This window comes from Anomaloglossus baeobatrachus, chromosome 3 (genome assembly GCF_048569485.1).
Source record: "Anomaloglossus baeobatrachus isolate aAnoBae1 chromosome 3, aAnoBae1.hap1, whole genome shotgun sequence".
Taxonomy (NCBI): domain Eukaryota; kingdom Metazoa; phylum Chordata; class Amphibia; order Anura; family Aromobatidae; genus Anomaloglossus; species Anomaloglossus baeobatrachus.
In genome coordinates this window covers 59,141,978-59,161,264 of record NC_134355.1, presented here as the reverse complement: position 1 = coordinate 59,161,264, position 19,287 = coordinate 59,141,978, and the positions used below count along the sequence as shown (strand labels likewise).

The following is a 19,287-nucleotide window of genomic DNA, read 5'->3' as shown; positions in this document are numbered from 1 at the left end:
GCATGACCCGCCCCCTTAATAAGGAGGCGGATCGCCGGCCAGATCGACGTCGCAAGGCAGGTGAGTCCATGTGAAGCTGCCGTAGCGATAATGTTTGCTACGGCTGCTATCACAAGATATCGCTGCTGCGATGGGGGCGGGGACTATCGTGCTCGGCATCGCAAGCATCGGCTTGCGATGTCGTTGTGTGCAAAGTGCCCCTAAAGTGTGACTATTATGGCCGGCTAAATAAGGTGGTAAAAGGCTACACCTGCCATTCACGAGCAATCATTTTTCAAGTTTTACCAGTACAAATTAATATATATTTTTTAATCTTACACTTTTTAGTGTCAGGTAACAACATAAAATAAAAACGAAACACTTATTTTTGGGAGGGTTGTGTAGCACAGGCTACCAATTCTGTGTCCACACACACGGGAAAAAAAAAAAAAAAAATAAAGTAATTTTTTTTAATATATATATATATATATATATATATATATATATATATATATATATATATATATATATATATATATATATATATATATATATATATATATATATATATATATACACATATATACACACACACATACATATACACACACATATACATACACACACATATACATACACACATATATATATATTACACACCCATACATACATATATATATATATATATATATATATATATATATATATATATATATATACACACACACACACACACACACACACACATACATATATATATTATATAATATATATTTATATAAAAACACGTAGGTATGATGATTAAAAGATGGGTCGGTTAGGAATGGCATCTAATGTGACGCTCTACTCTAGATAACTGACTGGTGGAAAGATGCGGGAGGTTTCGTTGCTACGCTTATGTAGACTTAAAGCAAAAGAAAAAGAGCACCAAAAAGACAACGACAAGACTAAAGAATAGGGAAATAAAAGGTTCTTAAAAAAAGGCACAGGAAGCAAAAAACACTTCTTGTTAGGTTTGCATAGAGATGTAGCATCTCAGAACTAAACTTTTGAAGAGTTATCAAATATTGGGTAACAATTTCTAAGAGCATCCATTGCAGTTTCCACTGTGGAGGAGGCCATTTTGCCGGCTGAACCAATATTCAGAACACAGCCTATCAATTTACTAAGGGCTAGAATCCTTACTAAGGCATGAGGCGAGGTGGTCCAGCTAGCAAAATATGCAACGTCTACTGTGCTTACAGTGGATCCGTCACCAGATTTCACAATAGATCTATTAGACTTGATGAGGCTGGTGTACATGTATGACTTCTCAATCTCCGCCCACCAAGCCTGATCGACAGCTCCTCACTGTCCTCCTCCTGCTGCTGAGATCTCATACTGCTCAGTACAAGCTGCGGCCGTCAGGCTGGCTGGGAGATTGAATACATTTGTACTCCACTCCATCATCTTGTGCATATTAATATCAAGATTCTAATACTATTCTGAAATGGATTTTCAAAGTAAATACACCAGCCTCATGAGGTTTAAGATCTATTTAATAACATCTACAAAATGTACTGTGTAATCTGGTGACAAGTCCACTTTAAAGAGGATACACTCACAAGAACCTGAGCAACCATGCTCCTATCAACACCGGCATATACAAGAATGAACACAATTTTTTTTTTGTTTTTTGTTTTTTTAGAATGCTCGGTTGGGGAGCATTTGCAACACTGTCCAATGCCACCAACGTGCCTGTTCCAGAAAATGGCAGAGTACACTATTACCCCCCCTGTTTAAACCAAAGGGGTTACAATTTAAAGTGCCAATGCAGTCTTAAAAACTATATACAATTGCAAAGATTGCACAGTACCTTAAACACCTAGCGAAACAGAGTTCTAAATATTTAATGGCAAAGGGAAAAATAGTTTAAAAAAAACCCGCAAAAAACTATAAATCTGATGCTTTTCCATTGAGCGAGGGGGACAACAGTTAAGATAAACATGAAGTAGTGCAAGAAATATCGTCACTGGGGTTGTGTGTGTGCACGAAGATGAACAGGGAATGGCACCCACAGATAACCTAGGTGCGGTCATTGCCACTGTCACCCAAGGATCAGTCGCCCCCCATGCACAATTTTTAAATCAGGCAGTGTTGGTGGGAATAGATCATATCAGCATGCACAACCACAGTCTGGTGACTGTCACGAGTATAGCCCTTGAAACTCTTGGAAAATCGACACTCCAGCATGGGAAGGCATTAGTCATGGCCAACAACCCGCAGAGGGAGGAACATGTAATGGGGGACAATTAGTAGGCTAAACGTGCCAAATTCACGTGCAAATTGCCCCCCATTCGCTTTTCTCAAGGAGGAAGTGGCCTAGTAGGTTAAGGAGTGTGGCTTGAAACACCAAACCGGACCAAAGCTTTGGTGCAAAATAAGCCAACTAGTAGGAGGTGTAAACCAAAGAGGTTTGAAGACTATCGTCCAGCATGAGCCTCTGTGATAAATTTTGTTGCATTTTCAGACTGGGTAGTCTAAACCTCGTGATAAAAAAAAAAAAAAAAAAAAAGACCACAAAAGCAGTAACCACCCAAAAAAGGAAAAAATGTAATCAGAAACCCATCACCTAAACACAGTGCATAAAGCCGTTTAGTAGGCTAGGTCATTAGCCCATCAATACACTATAGTGATATCACCCAGGCCTAACACCTAAATATGCCAAGTCATACCCACAAAATGGATATTGCCACCGTTCTGGGGTGTAAGGTCCCTGAAGCTCTGCACCTAGAAAGGAGCAAATAAAATGTATCCGCCGCAAATGAAGTTGTATAAATTTGTCTACGTCAGCTCCGGTTTGGTCTGTGCAGGACATCAGACTATGAGAACATAGCAATTAGTAATTGTCTGGTGTTTTCTCTCCCTCATGATCAAATTTTTCTTGCACTACTCCAAGATTTTATAACTAGGGATGATCGAATACTTTGATCGCGAATATTCAATGCGCAATGTAAGTCTATGGGAAACCCGAATAACAACTGTTCGGATCTATTCGGGCTTCCCATAGACTTGCGTTGCGCATCGAATAGTCGAATAGCGGCGAGGTATTTTGAAAATATTCGCAAAGCCCAAATAATCGAAGTATTCGATCATCCCTATTTATAACCCCAAGTTTCAAAGGAACAAAAACCTAGAACCAAAAGTTATAAAGATCCCAAAATGAAGCAGTGGAAATTTCCAAAAAGACCATTGTACCATCTATTTGCCAGACTTGTGGTACAGTAACACTTTTCAACTGGTTTTGGAAAAAAACAAAACAAAAAAAAGGAGACAAAACACACAACTATTAAATCCCTTGAGGAACGATCCTCCTGATCGATGACCTTACTACACAAGATTCATCACAAATGTAAAATTACACTCCATATCAAAGGACCGGCCGTTGTTAAGTCTGCATTTTGGAAATCCATTAGAAAGGGGCCCGGCACCCACTGTCTGATGATCGAGCACAAATATCATTCACAGGTGAACACCTAAAAAAGGATGGAGGTTACAAAGGATCCGCAAAATCAGTGGCCAATCGGACAGCTTTCATGCCAAGTATGCTTCCGACCAAAATCGATAGTTCAGGTTATTACAAGAAAATCAGCGATTGAACAAGTTCACATGAAAGATTTGTGGAATACCAAACCACATAAACTGGCACTAGGTACAACGAGGAAGTCGTACTGTAAAGAAAATTAAGAATTAAGGCCTAAGAAAAACAAAAAAAACAACTCAAAGCAACTTCCGAAATTTAATTTTGGACTGGAATTTCACTTTAATATTGACTAAGCAGTGATACCTGTGAATGTTATTTGTAAATGGGCAATAAGATCCTGAACTCACCACCGAAAACTAATAACATGATGTCAAAACAGTCAAGAGAACTCATTGCCGGCTACATAGAAGAAGTTACACCCTATTGACTTAGTTTCACGAAAAGGCATCAAAATTTATTTCCATAGCAGGATGGCCGCCATCTGTCTAGAAGTGTTGTGTAAGGAATCTGGGACTTTAGTCGGGAACATTGTGGGTTTTTAATTATTATGAAATTACTTAAAACAACCGCTAAGGGTCGGAATAGAAGCCATGTAGACACCTCGGTGTTTTGCTTGAAAATTAAAAATGGAGAATATCCAAGCGGTAGTACGATAAGAGTCAGCATTCGTGAGGACATGCAGCGGAAAAGGCTCTGCGTCGTAGGTTCAGAGAATGCACGGCGGCCTTCCTTACCGCCAGGTTATAGTTTACCGATACACTTAAAGCTCGAAGTGTCAGACTATTATTTCTAAAGTACAGGTACATGTGCTTTATTATTAACTGAGCATATCCTAAAGTCTGTGAGGTGATTTTTTTTTATTTTTTGGAAGGTAGAGACAGGAGAACAGAAATGTGTTTTTGTTTTATTTCGACTTAATGGGATCCCTCTCCAGCCACCGCACTCTGACCTTCTGCTTATAATGATACTCCTTCAGGAAGTCTTGTAGCATGGATGGCAGGGGAAGTAAATCGATACCATCGTAGGTGGTAGACCTGCAAATGACTGACCTGCAGATGTACTGCAGGCTGAACGGGAAAGTTCTGTTTAAAGGTACCGTGAGTAAGGGTTCGAAGAACATGCAAGAACTCGGATCTTTGTAATGTTCTAAGAGTCCCGTAACAGTGGAGGAGTGAAACACACAGGGGTCATGGGCGTCGAAACTGAAGTTGTGATTCCACTGCTCAATGCGAGCGTGCAGAGATCGGTTGTAGCGACGGAAGCTCACAGAGAAAAGGTAGTCCTCTTGTGCTGAATCCCTGAGCAAAAATGTGCCTTCTGGCCTGCCTTCCAGCAACGCTTCTGCCTCATAGCGATCCATGACGCCCCAGTAGCAGGGATTGCCCGTGATCTCCACCAGATCTGGCACAAGGCAGTGAATATAATCAATCTGTGTGTGGACTTTCCAGGCTCCCTGTCTGCTAGTTTGCATATGGCTGTCTCCAGAGAACTGGCGCTGCTTCTGTCGTCGTGACTGTAGACAGAGAGTTGTGCCATCTTCTTCAGACTCGCAACCACCATGTGATGCTGCACCGTTGTCCACCGACATATCAGCCATGCCCTGGGCAAGTTTTGGTCCAAGCTTATATACTGGGTTAACTTGTGCTGTAGCTTCGAATGTGTGGATTTGGGCATTGGGAGGAGGGTCAACACCTTCTTCAATGCTAAGTCTACGCCTTTCACGCAACCTATCTTCTTCATCTTCAGTGGAAAGCAAGGTCTGCTCAAAAGTATCCAACATGCTTGAGTGTGGACTAACGGGGGCTGTATGTTGTTTTATCAGGTGCCATTTCTGAGCCAGGTCTGAACCTGGTGGAAATGGACATTTTTCAAGCATAAGCTCCGAAAGATGGATTTTTCTCTTGGTTGCAAAAAGTGGCTTTGACGGTCTGTTATAGGTTCTAATAGGAAAACACAACCCTACAGTCTCATTGAGTCTCTGTCTTAAACTGCGACTGCCAATTGTTCTATTAGACACAACCTCCATGTCATGAACGGATCCTACTACGTGTCTTCTCTCTCTTCTTGGGAGTCCATTTCTCTGCCTAACAATTTTCTTATCAGGATCAAGGGAGTTTTGAGTTTTGGTGGAGCAAGAATGCTTCTTTTTCCCACCCCACGGAGCATGCCGAGTATACGAGTCCCGTCGCGCCAAACGGGCCCCTGCGCTAAGGCCCATGTCATTATCTTTTTCAATACTAATTTCAACTAGCTGTGGCATTTCAGAGACACAATTTGGGTTTCTTCTATAAGAGCTGCTGCAGGCCGTCAAGGTTATTTCATTAGAGATCTGCAAACGGTTGGTGGAGGACACGGGCGAATGACTAGAGGAACTTTCTGCTTTCTCCCCTCCACTGAAAAACTTATTTGCATTAACATCCACCACATTTGATTGATTTCCATCATCTTCATGGCTAAATAGATTCTGGCACCGATATTTGAATGTATTCCACATTTTACCAACTTTATCCATTGATCAGTAAACCTGAAAAAGAAAAAAAAAAAAAGATAGAAGTCACATATAAAGTCAGCGTAACATAGTGAGAAATCACAAAGATTTGACAACAGTGCAGTACGTGTGGGTTTCTTTACGGGAAACCAAAGGAAATTTTTATTCTAAAACTAAAAACAGATGAGGCATCGCTCTCATGCTGAGTAAATCGATATGTTTGGTGTATAAATCTGCCCAGCCATGCCCGAGAAATAGGTTTTTCATTCACTTTTGGCTCATTTGCATAGTACCTCACCCCAGCTTTAGTTCACCGGCCTTAAGGCCGCTTTACACGCTGCAACATCGCTCAAGCGATCTCGTTGGGGTCACGGAATTTCTGACGCACATCCGGTCGCTTTAGCGATGTCTTTGCATGTGACACCTATGAGCGATTTTGAATAGTCGCAAAAACGGTCAAGATCGCTCATCGGTGACATTCCCCCTATTCTCGAATATCGCTGCTGCTCGGTGTACAAAGTAGTTTGTCGCTCCTGCGGCAGCACACATCGCTATGCGTGACACCGCAGGAACGAGGAACCTCACCTTACCTGCGGCCACCTGCAATGAGGAAAGAAGGAGCTGGGCAGGATGTTACGTCCCGCTCATCTCCGCCCCTCCGCTTCTATTGGGCGGCGGTTCGGTGACGCTGCTGTGACGTCGCTGTGACGCTCAACGAACCGCCCCCTTAGAAAGGAGGCGGTTCGCCGGTCACCGTGACGTCGCTAGGCAGGTAAGTAGTGTGATGGGTCCGCACGATGTTGTGCGCCACAGGCAACGATTTGCCTGTGTCGCACAACCGATGGGGGCGGGTACGCACGCTAGCGATATCTGTCACGATATCGCAGCAAGTAAAGCGGCCTTTACAACGTATTCCCCGCCTTTTGCGTTTGTTGACAAATCAGTCTTGCCTTTTAACTGCTGCTCCTTGTGTAGATCTAGCGCAAGCGCCAGACAGAGCTGTCAATCACCAGAAGGCACCAGGCAGGGAATAAGGGTTGGGTAGATTTCTACACCAAATGTTTCAACTTACCCAGCATGAGTGCTGGTATCAGACAATCCTTTTAGGTAGAAATTCATCCCATCAGGTTCCCTTTCAATTTGTACTTATTAATGGGTGGACAAAACTCAAAAGTATAAAAAGCCTCTTAAATGTATATTTGTAAAGCAATAGACGTTATTGAGCCATTTATTAAAATTAAATACACAAAAAAAGGTTGTGTGACACGTACTGGGGAAAAAAAACAAAACAAAAAACAAAACCTATATGGTGTCCCCGCCTATTATTGATAACTAGCAAAAGTAAAGGCAGACAGCTGCAGGCTGATATCAGGCTGGAAAGGTCCATGGTTATTGGGCCCTTCCCAGCCTTCAAATATCAGCCTGCAGCCACCAAAAAAGTGGCACTTCACAAATTCTGGAGCTTTCCCTTGGCTTTTCCCCACTGTCCTGGTGCTGTGACAATCAGGGTAATTGTAGCCAAGGTTATGATAGTCGAGGATGATGTCAGCTGTATAGTGTCAGCTGGCATCAAGCCCTGGTGTTCGTATTCTAGAGGTGTCTATCAGAAATGAGCGAACACTATCATGCTCTGTACTCAATTAATTGTAATTAACTGAATGAAAAATTCGAGCATTTTTCTGGTTCACCAATTTATTTGAAAGCAAAACTCCCAGGTCATAGTCAAGCAGTTCCCACAACGTTCAATAAACTAGCACAAAGACTATGGAGCCTCCGAACTAGACTCCATAGACTGAGCAGCAGTTACTCATGGCACACGCCGAGCTCTGAGACCCTGCATACTAATGGGTGAAGACATCAGGAACATCACTACTCATCAGCGTCACCGGGTTTTGCAGAGCACAGCGCAAGCCAGGTGTGGCTGCTGCTCAAAGTCTATGGAGACTCAGAACAAGGCTCCATATCCTTTGATCTACGTAACAGACTTCGTCAGACATGCATGGAACTTTGCTTTTTAATAAAATTGATGAACGAGAGACAGGGTCTTGTTTATATTTCTCTTATGCCTTTCAGGTGTCCATTTGTGGACTACAACAGATTCCCTGGGCTCTGATGGAGCTGCAGGTTGGTTTTTTTTTTTTTAGAACATTGGTTGTTAACAAGGGAAAAAGTTGAGTAGTGTTTTTTTTTTCCAAAACTTGCATGTTTTGTTCATTTTCTTTTTACTTACTGGGTTAGTAATAGGGGTGTCTGATTGATGCCTCCCCATTACTAATACCGGGGCTTGATGCCAGCTGACATTACACAGCTGACATCAACCGCAGGAAACCTTTACCCAGATTGGCCCCGCACCAAGGTAATCTGAAAGAGCCAAAGCGAAGAACCAGATTTGGAATATCTAATGTGATGTGCCACTTTTGGGGTAGCTGCGGGCTGGTATTTTTAGGCTGGGAAGGTAACAATAACCATGGACATTACCAGCCTGATATCAGCCCCCAGCTGTTTGCTTTACCTTTGCTGGTTATCAAAAATGGGGGGAACCAACGAAGGGGTTTTTTTTTTTGTTTTTCTGGGGGGGGGGGGGGGGGTTAATAGCTGTAAAATCTACTTTGCTGTCTATTAACTCTCTCCCTCTATAATCTTTGCACATCTTTAAACAATTTTTTGAAGGTCTTTAATTCTCACAGAGGTTTTTCCATGGACTCAGACTTCTATTCCCTTTTCATCCGTCCTGATAAACACAAAAAAGGTGTGAGAATGTGATATTCTAATTAGTATGCGTGTGAACGTGTACGTATGAAAACAGACCCCACAGGAGGCGGTGATGGGCGGGAAAGATGGAGACACTTCATGTGCATTTAGACTCAAACGCTGATTTCCCAGCGATAAAAGGACTGTATTGGCCATGTAAAGGTGTTGCAGGACTTGTCTTTCCAAGAGCTACATGCACATAACAGATTAGGAGGTGAAATCCTGCTGACTATTCCTTTTTTGAGGAGTATTACAGAAACTAGCAAATAAGTCTTAAATTGACCCAACAAATGAGCATGTTTTTCAAGTCTAGTGATGCAACAATGACTGGTGAAATTAGAAATCTACAGCACAATGCCAAACTGTCTAGTAAATGACCAGACAAATTAGCCTGATCTTCCTTTACTGCCCCCTCCACCCTCTTGAGGTGCCCGATGTCGCAGAATACCACCGCCGGCTGCCAAGTGACAGCTGCAGACACAGGAGGGCGAGTCCATGATCCGCAGCGGGGTGAGCCTTCATCGTGTGGACGTCTGACAAACCAACAGGTCACCGCTCTCTGAACCTAAAAGTTGTCCTTGTAAATCAATGGATCAGATATTTTACTACATCTCCATGAATTAAACCCTTTATATTACATTTTTCCTACTACACCAAATAACGTAACGAATGTAATTAAGGAAACTGGTCAGCAAATAAAAACTGCAGCAAAGTGGTAATGTGCAGATGCATATAAAATACGTGTGGGCGTCAAATTTGGAGTGTGGTTGTAGGGAAGCCCCAGGACACCAAATGAGCCACCACCCACCATTCGTGACCCACAACCCACCACTAGTGACTCCCTATGGCCCTCATCCCCTGAAGATTATGAGCCACAGATTCCAGATTTTGCGGTCAGATCAGGAAACCAATTTGACCCAGCCAGTCTCACAGAAAATCAACTTTTTCTCCGAGAATTTTGTAAATCTCATGATGGTCAAGACAAAAATCTATACGCCCAACAATTTTTGGCCCTAAACCCCACTTTGTTTGCTAACTAGACTCCCATAGATGCAATCGAAATTAAGACGTTTTCAGGTCTTCACACGGAGATGGTGAAGAAGCCAGAAGTTCGGCAATATTGGAGTGCTGATGTTTTATACAACACTCCAGTGTTCCACATGGCTATGACCTGTAAATGTTTTAAAGGCCATACTCAAATTTTTGCATTTCAACGATAATGCACAATGTCCTCCCCGAGATGACTCCAATTTTTCACTGACTTCAAAATTCAACCGGTCATTGATCTCTTCAGCAACCAGTTTGCTGAGGTATACATTCCCTAAGGCTATGTTCGCACGTTGCGTCGGAGTACCTGCAGTTTATTCTGCACGTTTTCCTTCCCTTGGTTTTTGACCATATGGCTTTTGACCATTTTTTAGCGCTAAAAACGCATGCATTTTTACCGCGTTTTTAGCGCTTTTTACCTGCGTTTTCACCTGCGTTTCTGCAGATGCGTTTTGTAGATCAAGACACTGAGAAATAAAGTTGAAATAGACAAAAAGAATGAAAAAAGAGAAAAAAAAGTATAAAATTAACTTTTAATTAAAATATATGGGAAATTATTATTTTTAATTAAAAAATAGTGGTTATGCACATTTTATCAGAAAAATAGGTGAAGTTTCTAATTTTTTAACATTTAAATTTTCGGTTATTGTGTGTGTGTAAAGGAACATTAGAACCCATTAATTTTTGTCCAGAAAAGCATGCGTTTTTGGAGCCAAAAACGCAGTAGAAAAGCAGGTAAAAAGCATGAAAAACGCAGGAATTGTGCTTTTGGTTGCGTTTTGCCATTTCTCATTGACTCCAATGTTAAGGAAACGCTGCAGAAATGGCAAAAACAACTGACATGCTGCTTCTTTTTCAGCATGGTTTTTGACCACAAATATGCAAATTAAACGCTGCAGAAAAAAAAGCAAAGTGCAGACAGGATTTCTGCTTTTCCCAGACTTTGCTGACAATCAAAAACGCATGCGTTTTAGCGCAAAAACGCTGCTGCTAAAAACGCTGCAGAAACGCGGAAAAAAACGCAACGTGCGAACATAGCCTAAAGGAACAGTTAAATGTATTAGGGATTCATCCATGTAAGGGCAGGCTCAAATTCTAGCAGTAACCGCCCAGTAAGAGGGCCAGGTACGGAATTAAACTCTAAAAGCTGTGCGAGATTACCTCAGGGTATAACCAAAGATTAAGGGGATGAAGGAAAGGACACCTGGATCCAACCCCATGAATGTCCCCCTGACCTAGGAGTGAGTTGGAAAATTGTATGTGATTTGGTGCACTCACTGCTTAATCACAGTTATAACCTGTATGTAGATAACTTTTACAAGAGCATCCTTCTGTTCAAGCATCTTCCTACCAGAGCTACCACGGCTTATGGTATTGTGCGCAAAAACCAGAGGACTCTCTAGGACGTCAATTGGGCAGCTGCTCAGAAAGGGTGAGAGCAAAGCCCAACGTAGCGAAAACCTGCTGGTGGTCAAGTACAAGAGGGATGTCCTTTTCTTGACCAAAATACATGGTGATGGCAGCACCCTCACCGCTATACGAGATAACCCTATACAGGTTCCCAAACCAGATTGCGTCCTGGGGTACAACAAGAAAGTGGTTCTGATCCAGTCTTCCAGCCTTCCAGTGCCATGTGCAAAGCTAAGGTGTGGTACGAGAAGATGGCCATGCACATCGTACAGATGGCACTATATAACCCTTACAGCAGGTGTCTCAAAACACGCGGCCCCTCAGGGTAGTTTGTGCGGCCCACAGGCCCGTGCCCCTGTTCACTATCGCGGCAGGTACATGGGGCCGCAGCCACTGTCTGCACTTTATGCCAGATGAATGTGTTGCCAGTGCTGCGCTCTCGTGCCGGCAATACAATTATCTGACATAAATCACTGACAGTGACACTGCAGCTGCCGCGATAGTCACCAGGGGCACGGGCTTGGGGCCGCACGAAGCAGAGATGAGGCAGCGGAGGGAGCGCGGGACAGGTGAAAAGAATGTGTGTGTGTGTGTTGGACGTTAACCCCTTAGTGACCTATGACGTACTGGGTATGTCATGGCTCCCTGGTACTTAAGGACCCATGACGTACCCTGTACGTCATGGCTGCAAATACCTTAGATTCGGGGAGGAAGGGGACCTCAGGAGGGGTGGTGTCTCCTCCCCGGACCTATGGAGGCTGTGATTGGCTGAGCGGCGTTCGTCAATCACAGCCACTAATGTTTCAGATGTTGAAAAATCGCTGAAACATTGAAATCCAGCCAAGATCAGGGCAGCTATAGGCCTGATCATTGGCTGGAGCTGGGTGACCTGTGTTTCACCCACCCAGAGCTCTGATTGGAGAGACCGGCCTTGTGACTGATCTCTCCAATCACTGTGGATCTGGGGCCGCAGACCACTCCAATCAGCTTCACTCCGGCGTCTGTGGAAGGTGAGGGGAGCTGCTGACCGATTACTACAGGATGAGGAGAAAGTGCGCACATTACTATGAGATGGGGATAAGGCTGGGGACATTACTATAGGATTGGGACATTACAAGGATGGGCACAATACTATTGGATGGGGACATTATTACTATAGTATGGGGACATTTAAACAAAGAATGTGCACGTTTGCTATAATGAACAAGCGAAAATGTTCAAAATCAGTGATCCCAAGGTGTGTAAAAAAACAATAAAATATATTATATATGGTACCAATAAAAATGTCACTTTGTCCTGCAAAGAATGCGGCCCCCCAAATTATTTTTTTTCCTCTGTGTGGCCAATACACCCAGACGAGTTTGAGACCCCTGCCTTACAGGCTATCCCGATGTGCAGGGCAGACCGGCTCCTTCCTTCAGTTCCAGGGCCCTAATATTTGGAAGTCAAGGAGGAGTGGGCCCCAGTACTTCTGGAAGTGCAGATGCCCGTACAGTAAGTAATTTCCCAGGTGTGAAATCCACTGGAAAGGAAGGGAGGTCGCTATAATGGTGCAGGGTCACAGAAGGGGGATAAGAAAAGACACCATTTTTCAGTGTGACACCTTCCGCGAAAAACCTGGCCCGTGTATCACAGAATATTTCAAAGTCTACCACTCATCCATGGACCCCTACATTTATTTTTTACTTTATTGCATGATTGCATGTACTCCACATAGCTCACATAGGTCACCACATTATCAAAATTCACATACCAGGAAAACCCTAGACCAATTCCAATATAGGGTCACTATAGGGAGTTTCTACACGTCAACCTGGCGCCCGCAAACAAATTTCGTCAAAATGTGTGCTCAAAAACATCACTCCTTCATTTTGGAGCTCTAAACAGGGGGTTACTTGTGGAAGGTTTCTACTGTTTAGGCACAACAGGGGCTCTCCAAACAGAACAAGGCACTTGCTAAAAATTCCAGACAATTTGGAGTTCCATAAGTCAAATGGCACCCAAAGCAGCAGTTTTCCACCACATAAAGGGGTATCTGTGTACTCCGAGGAAAGGAAAAAATAAAAATAAAAAAAAATTGAATATGGACTTTACAATTTCTTTCACAATTTCTGTTACCCTTGTGATAATACAAGATTTAGAAATGTTTACTCCCCCTCCCCCCAACAAAAAAAAATAAAGAAAAATATATTGCTTTTGCCCCATTTCTTTCTTCCACATTACTTTAATTCCTGTGAAGCACAAAGGGTTAAAAAACGTCTTGAATGTGGTTTTGAGCAGTTTGAGGGGTACAGTTTTTAGAATTGGTTTAGTGAATTCTGTTGGGAAAAATGAGAAATTGCTGACAATCTTTTAAACCTAGCTTCCGAACAAAAAAAAATAAAATAAAATAAATGCTTCAAAAATTGCACTGATGTAAAGTGGACATGTGGGAAAATGTTATTTATTAACTATTTTGTGTGATATAACTTTCTGGTTTAGGCCTAAGACACACGGCATGAAGATTGGTGCAAGTGAAGTGAGGGGGGGGGGGGGGGGAATATCACATTCCACTTGGACCAATAATAGCCTGTGTGTCAACACCTATGAGCTATTATTTTCTCAGCCCTAATCGGATCGAGAAAACAATCACAGCATGCTGCGGGTGCAATGCGATCATAGTTTCTCTCGCACCCATTCAAGTCTATGGGGTGAGAGAAACACCGCACTGCACTCGCATTACACCGGTGTACCTTGTGTGCAGGGCGAGAATAGCAATAGCCGGCAAAGGAGGGGAGAGGGAGATAAATTCCTCCCTCCCCTCAGTGCCGACCCACCCCCCGTTGCTGTGGTCCACTCGCACGATCGGACCTATGTCGCAGGGACACTCACATGACACTTGGCTCTGCTGTACTGCCAGCGTGAGTAGAGTGTCATGCCAGGGGAATCGCAGTAATCCCTGTGTAGCCCCAGCCTTAAAGGGGCGGGGGCGGGGAAGCGGGGGGGGTAAGTGGAAAAAAACAAAAAAAAACAAAAAAAAAACAAACAAACACATTCTCAGATTCACAGGATCTGTTGAATCGTTCCAGAGTTACCGTATTACAGCATAAAGTGACACTGGTCAGAATTGTAAAATTTGGCCTGGTCAGGAAGGTGAAAACAGGCTGGGGGTGAAGAAGTTAATGCTCCCTTTGTTAGCAATCAGTAATGTGTGTGTATTAAAGTACTTTTCAGTTAATGTTTTCTGCTGTTTCCAGCGTTGCTCCGATCCTCTGCAGCATCATGTGACTGTAGCTCTTCCCTTGCCGACTCACACTGAGGACAGTTTGCTCCTTTCTTTATACAGGTGTATGAGGGCCTGACACTCACTTTAGACAGAGTAACCTCTGGTCCACACAAGTTGGCGGCTCACAATTGTGGTCATGTGATGCAGGAGAGGACTGGATCCGAAAACGGCAGAAGACAGCAACGAGTATTTTAATGCACATGCTAAGAACATTACTGACTGCTGCTAACAGAGGGGGAAATTAAAAAAAATTAATAAATCCCAAGCCTTCACTGAGGTCTCCATCGTATGTTCATGGGAAGAGAAAAACTGTTTTCACGTTACTAGCAACAAAAAAGCACTAGCATAAAAAAATCCCAACAGGAGTCTTTGGGAGGAAAAATAAATATAAATTTATAATATATATATATATATATATATATATATATATATATATATATATATATATATATATATATATATATATATATATATATATATATATATATATATATATAGATATATATATATATAATAAACATTTATATTTTTTTTTCTCCTAAAAGGACTCGTCTGTTTTTTCTTTTCTAGCTCCCGAATCCAAAAAGTCTCTCCCCCATGCCAACTTTCTGAACCACGCAGTAAGGCTATGTGCGCACTTTGCGTACAGTCACTGCAGAAATTTCTGCAGCGATCTGAAGAGCACATGTGCGCTTTAAATCGCTGCAGAAATGTCCGTAGTGAAAAGAAAAAAAAAAAAGCCGATTCCATGTGCTCTGCCTGCAGCTCCTGCCATAGACAGAGCAGGAGCTGCCGGCAAAGCGCACGGAAGAAGTGACATGTCACTTCTTAGAACGCAGCGCTTCGGCAGAAGCCGAAGCGCTGCGCTCTAAAACGCCACGTGCGCACGGCCCCTGCACAATCTCCATGGTATGGTATTGCTGTGATCCAGAGAGCCCTGGTGATTATGCTTAAGGACCAGAAGATTGTGAATCTGCAAGATTGAGAAGAACAGCTTGTCTGGAGCGGAGAATGAAGTGGGCTGATAACTGCTGTATAGAGATCTGGTCTGGAGCGAGGCGGCCGGTATGTTAGGAGCTCCCGCTCTCCTGGAATGTAGCGGCTGTGCACTCTTATCCACGGTCTGGGCAGACTCTGGTGGCTGAGCTCAATGGAAACCAGTTGCACACAATGTAAAAGGAAAAGAAAAGCTGTTATTGCGGGAGAATGACAGCAGAGAAAAAAAGCAAGTCAACTGTAAACTTGCTTATTTAAACAGTGAACAATGTATTGGGCACTAAACCTGGCATATTTGCAATTTTCATTCAGCAACATGCACTCTTATTTTTAGTAAACACCTGTGGGGTCAAAATAGTGACGGCACTTGTGAGGGATGGAGAGTTTGCCGCTCTGGCACCTCAGGGGCTCTGCAAATTGCACCTGCAAACTATTTTAGGAAAATCCGTGCTACAAAAATCAATTAGCAGGGTTTGAAAGGTAAGGAATGCTATGTGGTCAAACAACACTGTACAACCACATAATGGAGCCATCAGCGTTTCCAAAAGACTTTTTCCCAAACATCTTGATGTAACAGACACATGGTAAAAGGTATTCATTAACTATTTTCTAACTTTTGGGTCACACGCCATGTTTTTAATACACAAAAAAAAAACAAACGCTGGTGAGGTGGTTTAACCCCTTCATCCTGGGTTTTTTTTTTTCCTGTTTTCATTTTTTTTACTCCCCCCTTTTTGCATAATTCATAACCTTTACATTTTTTAGTCAATATTGCCTTATGAGGGCTTATTTTTTTTCTGGTGGGACGAGTCGTAATTTGAAAGGACACCATTTTATCCTATAGTGTACAGAAAAAAAAAAATTCCCAAAATATGGACAAAGTGAAAAAAGTGAAACTCAAGTCCACAATGGTTTGGTTTTTTTTTTTAAATTTGTCATGTTCACTATATGGTAAAACTGATATGTCAGTGTGATGCCTCGAGTCAGTACGAGTTTGTAGATACCGAACATGTTTATAGGTTTACTTTTATCTCAGAAGGGAAAAAAAAAAAAAAAGAAAAAAAAAAATTCAGAAAATTTGTAAAAAATAAAAATTTGTATTTGTTGCCATTTTCCGAGACCCATAACATTTTTCAGCATCTGGGGTTCAGCGATGACTTATTTTTTTGCTTCCTGACCATTTTTTAGTAGATCCTATGTTTTGATCATGTTATTGCATTTTATTACAATGTTGCGGGGACCTTAAAAAATGTAGTTCTAGAGTTTAGATTTTTTTTTTTTCTTCCTCATGACACCTTTACAGATTGGATTCATTTTATATTTTGATAGATCGGGCTGCGGAAAAAACAAATATGTATTATTTATTTTATTTTATAAAATTGGTTTTATTTTCACAGGAGTGTTCACAGGAACTTCATAACAGTGGCAGGGGTTATCAGAACACCCCCGGATATCATGACAACCCATCAACACCCTGTGATCCCATCATGTGCACGACAAGGGTGATGGGGAATGGTGCGCTCCCCGCTGGCGCGTTACGTCCCGCTGTCATAGATGGAGAGCGGGATTTAACTATTAAACAGGCATGGATAGATATTCGATGTACCCGCGCCTGTTAGCTGCACCTGTTGGCAGATCGGATCAGCAGGCGTGTGCAGGGAACCATGCGGGCTCTCCGTGCATTAAAAGGGGGACACCCGACCTATGATGTACTGGAATGTCATAGGTAGTGAAGGGGTGAAGGTGAAAACTGGCTTCAGCAAGGAAGGGGTTAAATAAGTTTCAGAAATATAAATCCCTGTATAGAGGCGGCAGAGCTATGTATTTGTACAAAAACATGCAGCCTACAATATAAGCAGTGAGGCCGCATACTTATCCCATTATTTACCCACAAACACTGGGGACAATACACGGCTGCGGTATTATTCAGTAACAATTCTTAGAAATCTCCAGACGATAGAAAGGAGCCTAAAATTTTCCATCCATTCATACAATGCAGCCTTCTACAAATTCCAGCAGATATCCCAAAATGTGCCGGCCGCTGCATTGCTGCCTTTGTGAATTTTTAGTGATCTAAAAAGGCTTGCAATAGGGACTTCATTATTTGCATTTTTTTTTGTCTTTTTTTAAAATGACCGGTGTTTTTCAGATTATAAGACGCACTTTTCCTCCCAAAAATTTGGGAAAAAAATGAGGGGTGCGTCTTAAAATCCTAATATAGCTTACCGGGGGGGCTCTGTGTGCGGGCGGCCGGGTGCCTCTCTGTGCGGGTGGCCTGCTGGCTGCCACTCTGTGCGTGCAGGGCTGTGTGGACGGAGGTGGCTGTGCAGCAGGTGTCCCAGTTTCAAACGATCGTGCCAGGAGTCAGCGCGTGCGCAGATGGAGCTCTTGGGTGAGAGCTCTATCTGCGTATGCGCCGCTCTGAGCGCCATCATTTGAACCGGGACCGCAGACAGACTGGAATACTCACCACACGGGCATCCTCCACCACTGACCCGCCACCACTGGCCCGCACCAGCCTACTCCCACCACTGGCCCGCACCAGCCTGCTCCCACCACTGACCCGCACCAGCCTACTCCCACCACTGACCCGCACCAGCCTACTCCCACCACTGGCCGGCACCAGCCTACTCCCACCACTGGCCGGCACCAGCCTACTCCCACCACTGGCCGGCACCAGCCTACTCCCACCACTGGCCGGCACCAGCCTACTCCCACCACTGGCCGGCACCAGCCTACTCCCACCACTGGCCGGCACCAGCCTACTCCCACCACTGGCCGGCACCAGCCTACTCCCACCACTGGCCGGCACCAGCCTACTCCCACCACTGGCCGGCACCAGCCTACTCCCACCACTGGCCGGCACCAGCCTACTCCCACCACTGGCCGGCACCAGCCTACTCCCACCACTGGCCGGCACCAGCCTACTCCCACCACTGGCCCGCACCAGCCTGCTCCCACCACTGGCCCGCACCAGCCTGCTCCCACCACTGGCCCGCACCAGCCTGCTCCCACCACTGACCCGCACCAGCCTGCTCCCACCACTGACCCGCACCAGCCTGCTCCCACCACTGACCCGCACCAGCCTGCTCCCACCACTGACCCGCACCAGCCTGCTCCCACCACTAACCCGCACCAGCCTGCTCCCACCACTGACCCGCCGCTGCCAGCACAACCTCCGCCTCCTGTGACCCCCGCTCCATAAGAACTGCTGACCCCATCCAGTAAGCAGTAAAACAATACCAGAGTATAAGACAGACCCCATTTTTATTTGACATTTTTTTAAATCTCTAAATTTGGGGTGCGTCTTCTAATCTTGTGCATCTTATAAAACGAAAAATACAGTACGTTGTCAACAGGGGTTTTGGCCAATTCATTTGTGGCTTTGAAAAAGTTACAAAAATGTTTGGACAATTGTTCTCCAGAGGATTTATTCCTCCTTTTGCGCAATTGACCATTAATGTGCAACTGTGTAAACCAGGGGTGGGGAACCTCCGGCCCGCGGGCCGTATACGGCCCGTGACGACATTTTATGCGGCCCCCGGGCACATTCCCGGGGACCATTGTGCTTTGGTGGCAGCCGCGCTTTTCCCGGCTGCCGGCCCTTTAAATCCCACTGCCTGATGCCCTGTGGGTAGATGCTAGAATGTACGGGCTCTCTCCAGATCCTGACTTCCAGGACCTGACTGCAGCCCATACATTCTAGGCTTATCCCCGGCTTGTGTGCTCTGGTGGGCGGGTAAGCAGCACGCTGCGATAAAGTCACACAGAAGAGCTGCAGCAGGTTTACCAGCCTCCCGAAACTGTGCTGTGTGTGTGTGTGTGACT

The 19,287-nt window shown here is 44.0% G+C and overlaps 1 protein-coding gene across 3 annotated transcripts in view; it reads right to left on the bottom strand.

Annotated features, from left to right (window-relative positions):
• Positions 1-770: 770 nt before the first annotated feature.
• SOCS5 (suppressor of cytokine signaling 5) overlaps positions 771-19,287 on the bottom strand; it is a 51,370-nt gene continuing 32,853 nt past the window's right edge. For all 3 annotated transcript variants that reach the window (XM_075339198.1, XM_075339199.1, XM_075339200.1), the window contains exon 3: positions 771-6,026. In XM_075339198.1, the coding sequence (XP_075195313.1) occupies positions 4,407-6,014 (1,608 nt within the window). In that variant the 5' untranslated portion in view covers positions 6,015-6,026 and the 3' untranslated portion in view covers positions 771-4,406. The remainder of the gene's footprint in view (positions 6,027-19,287) is intronic.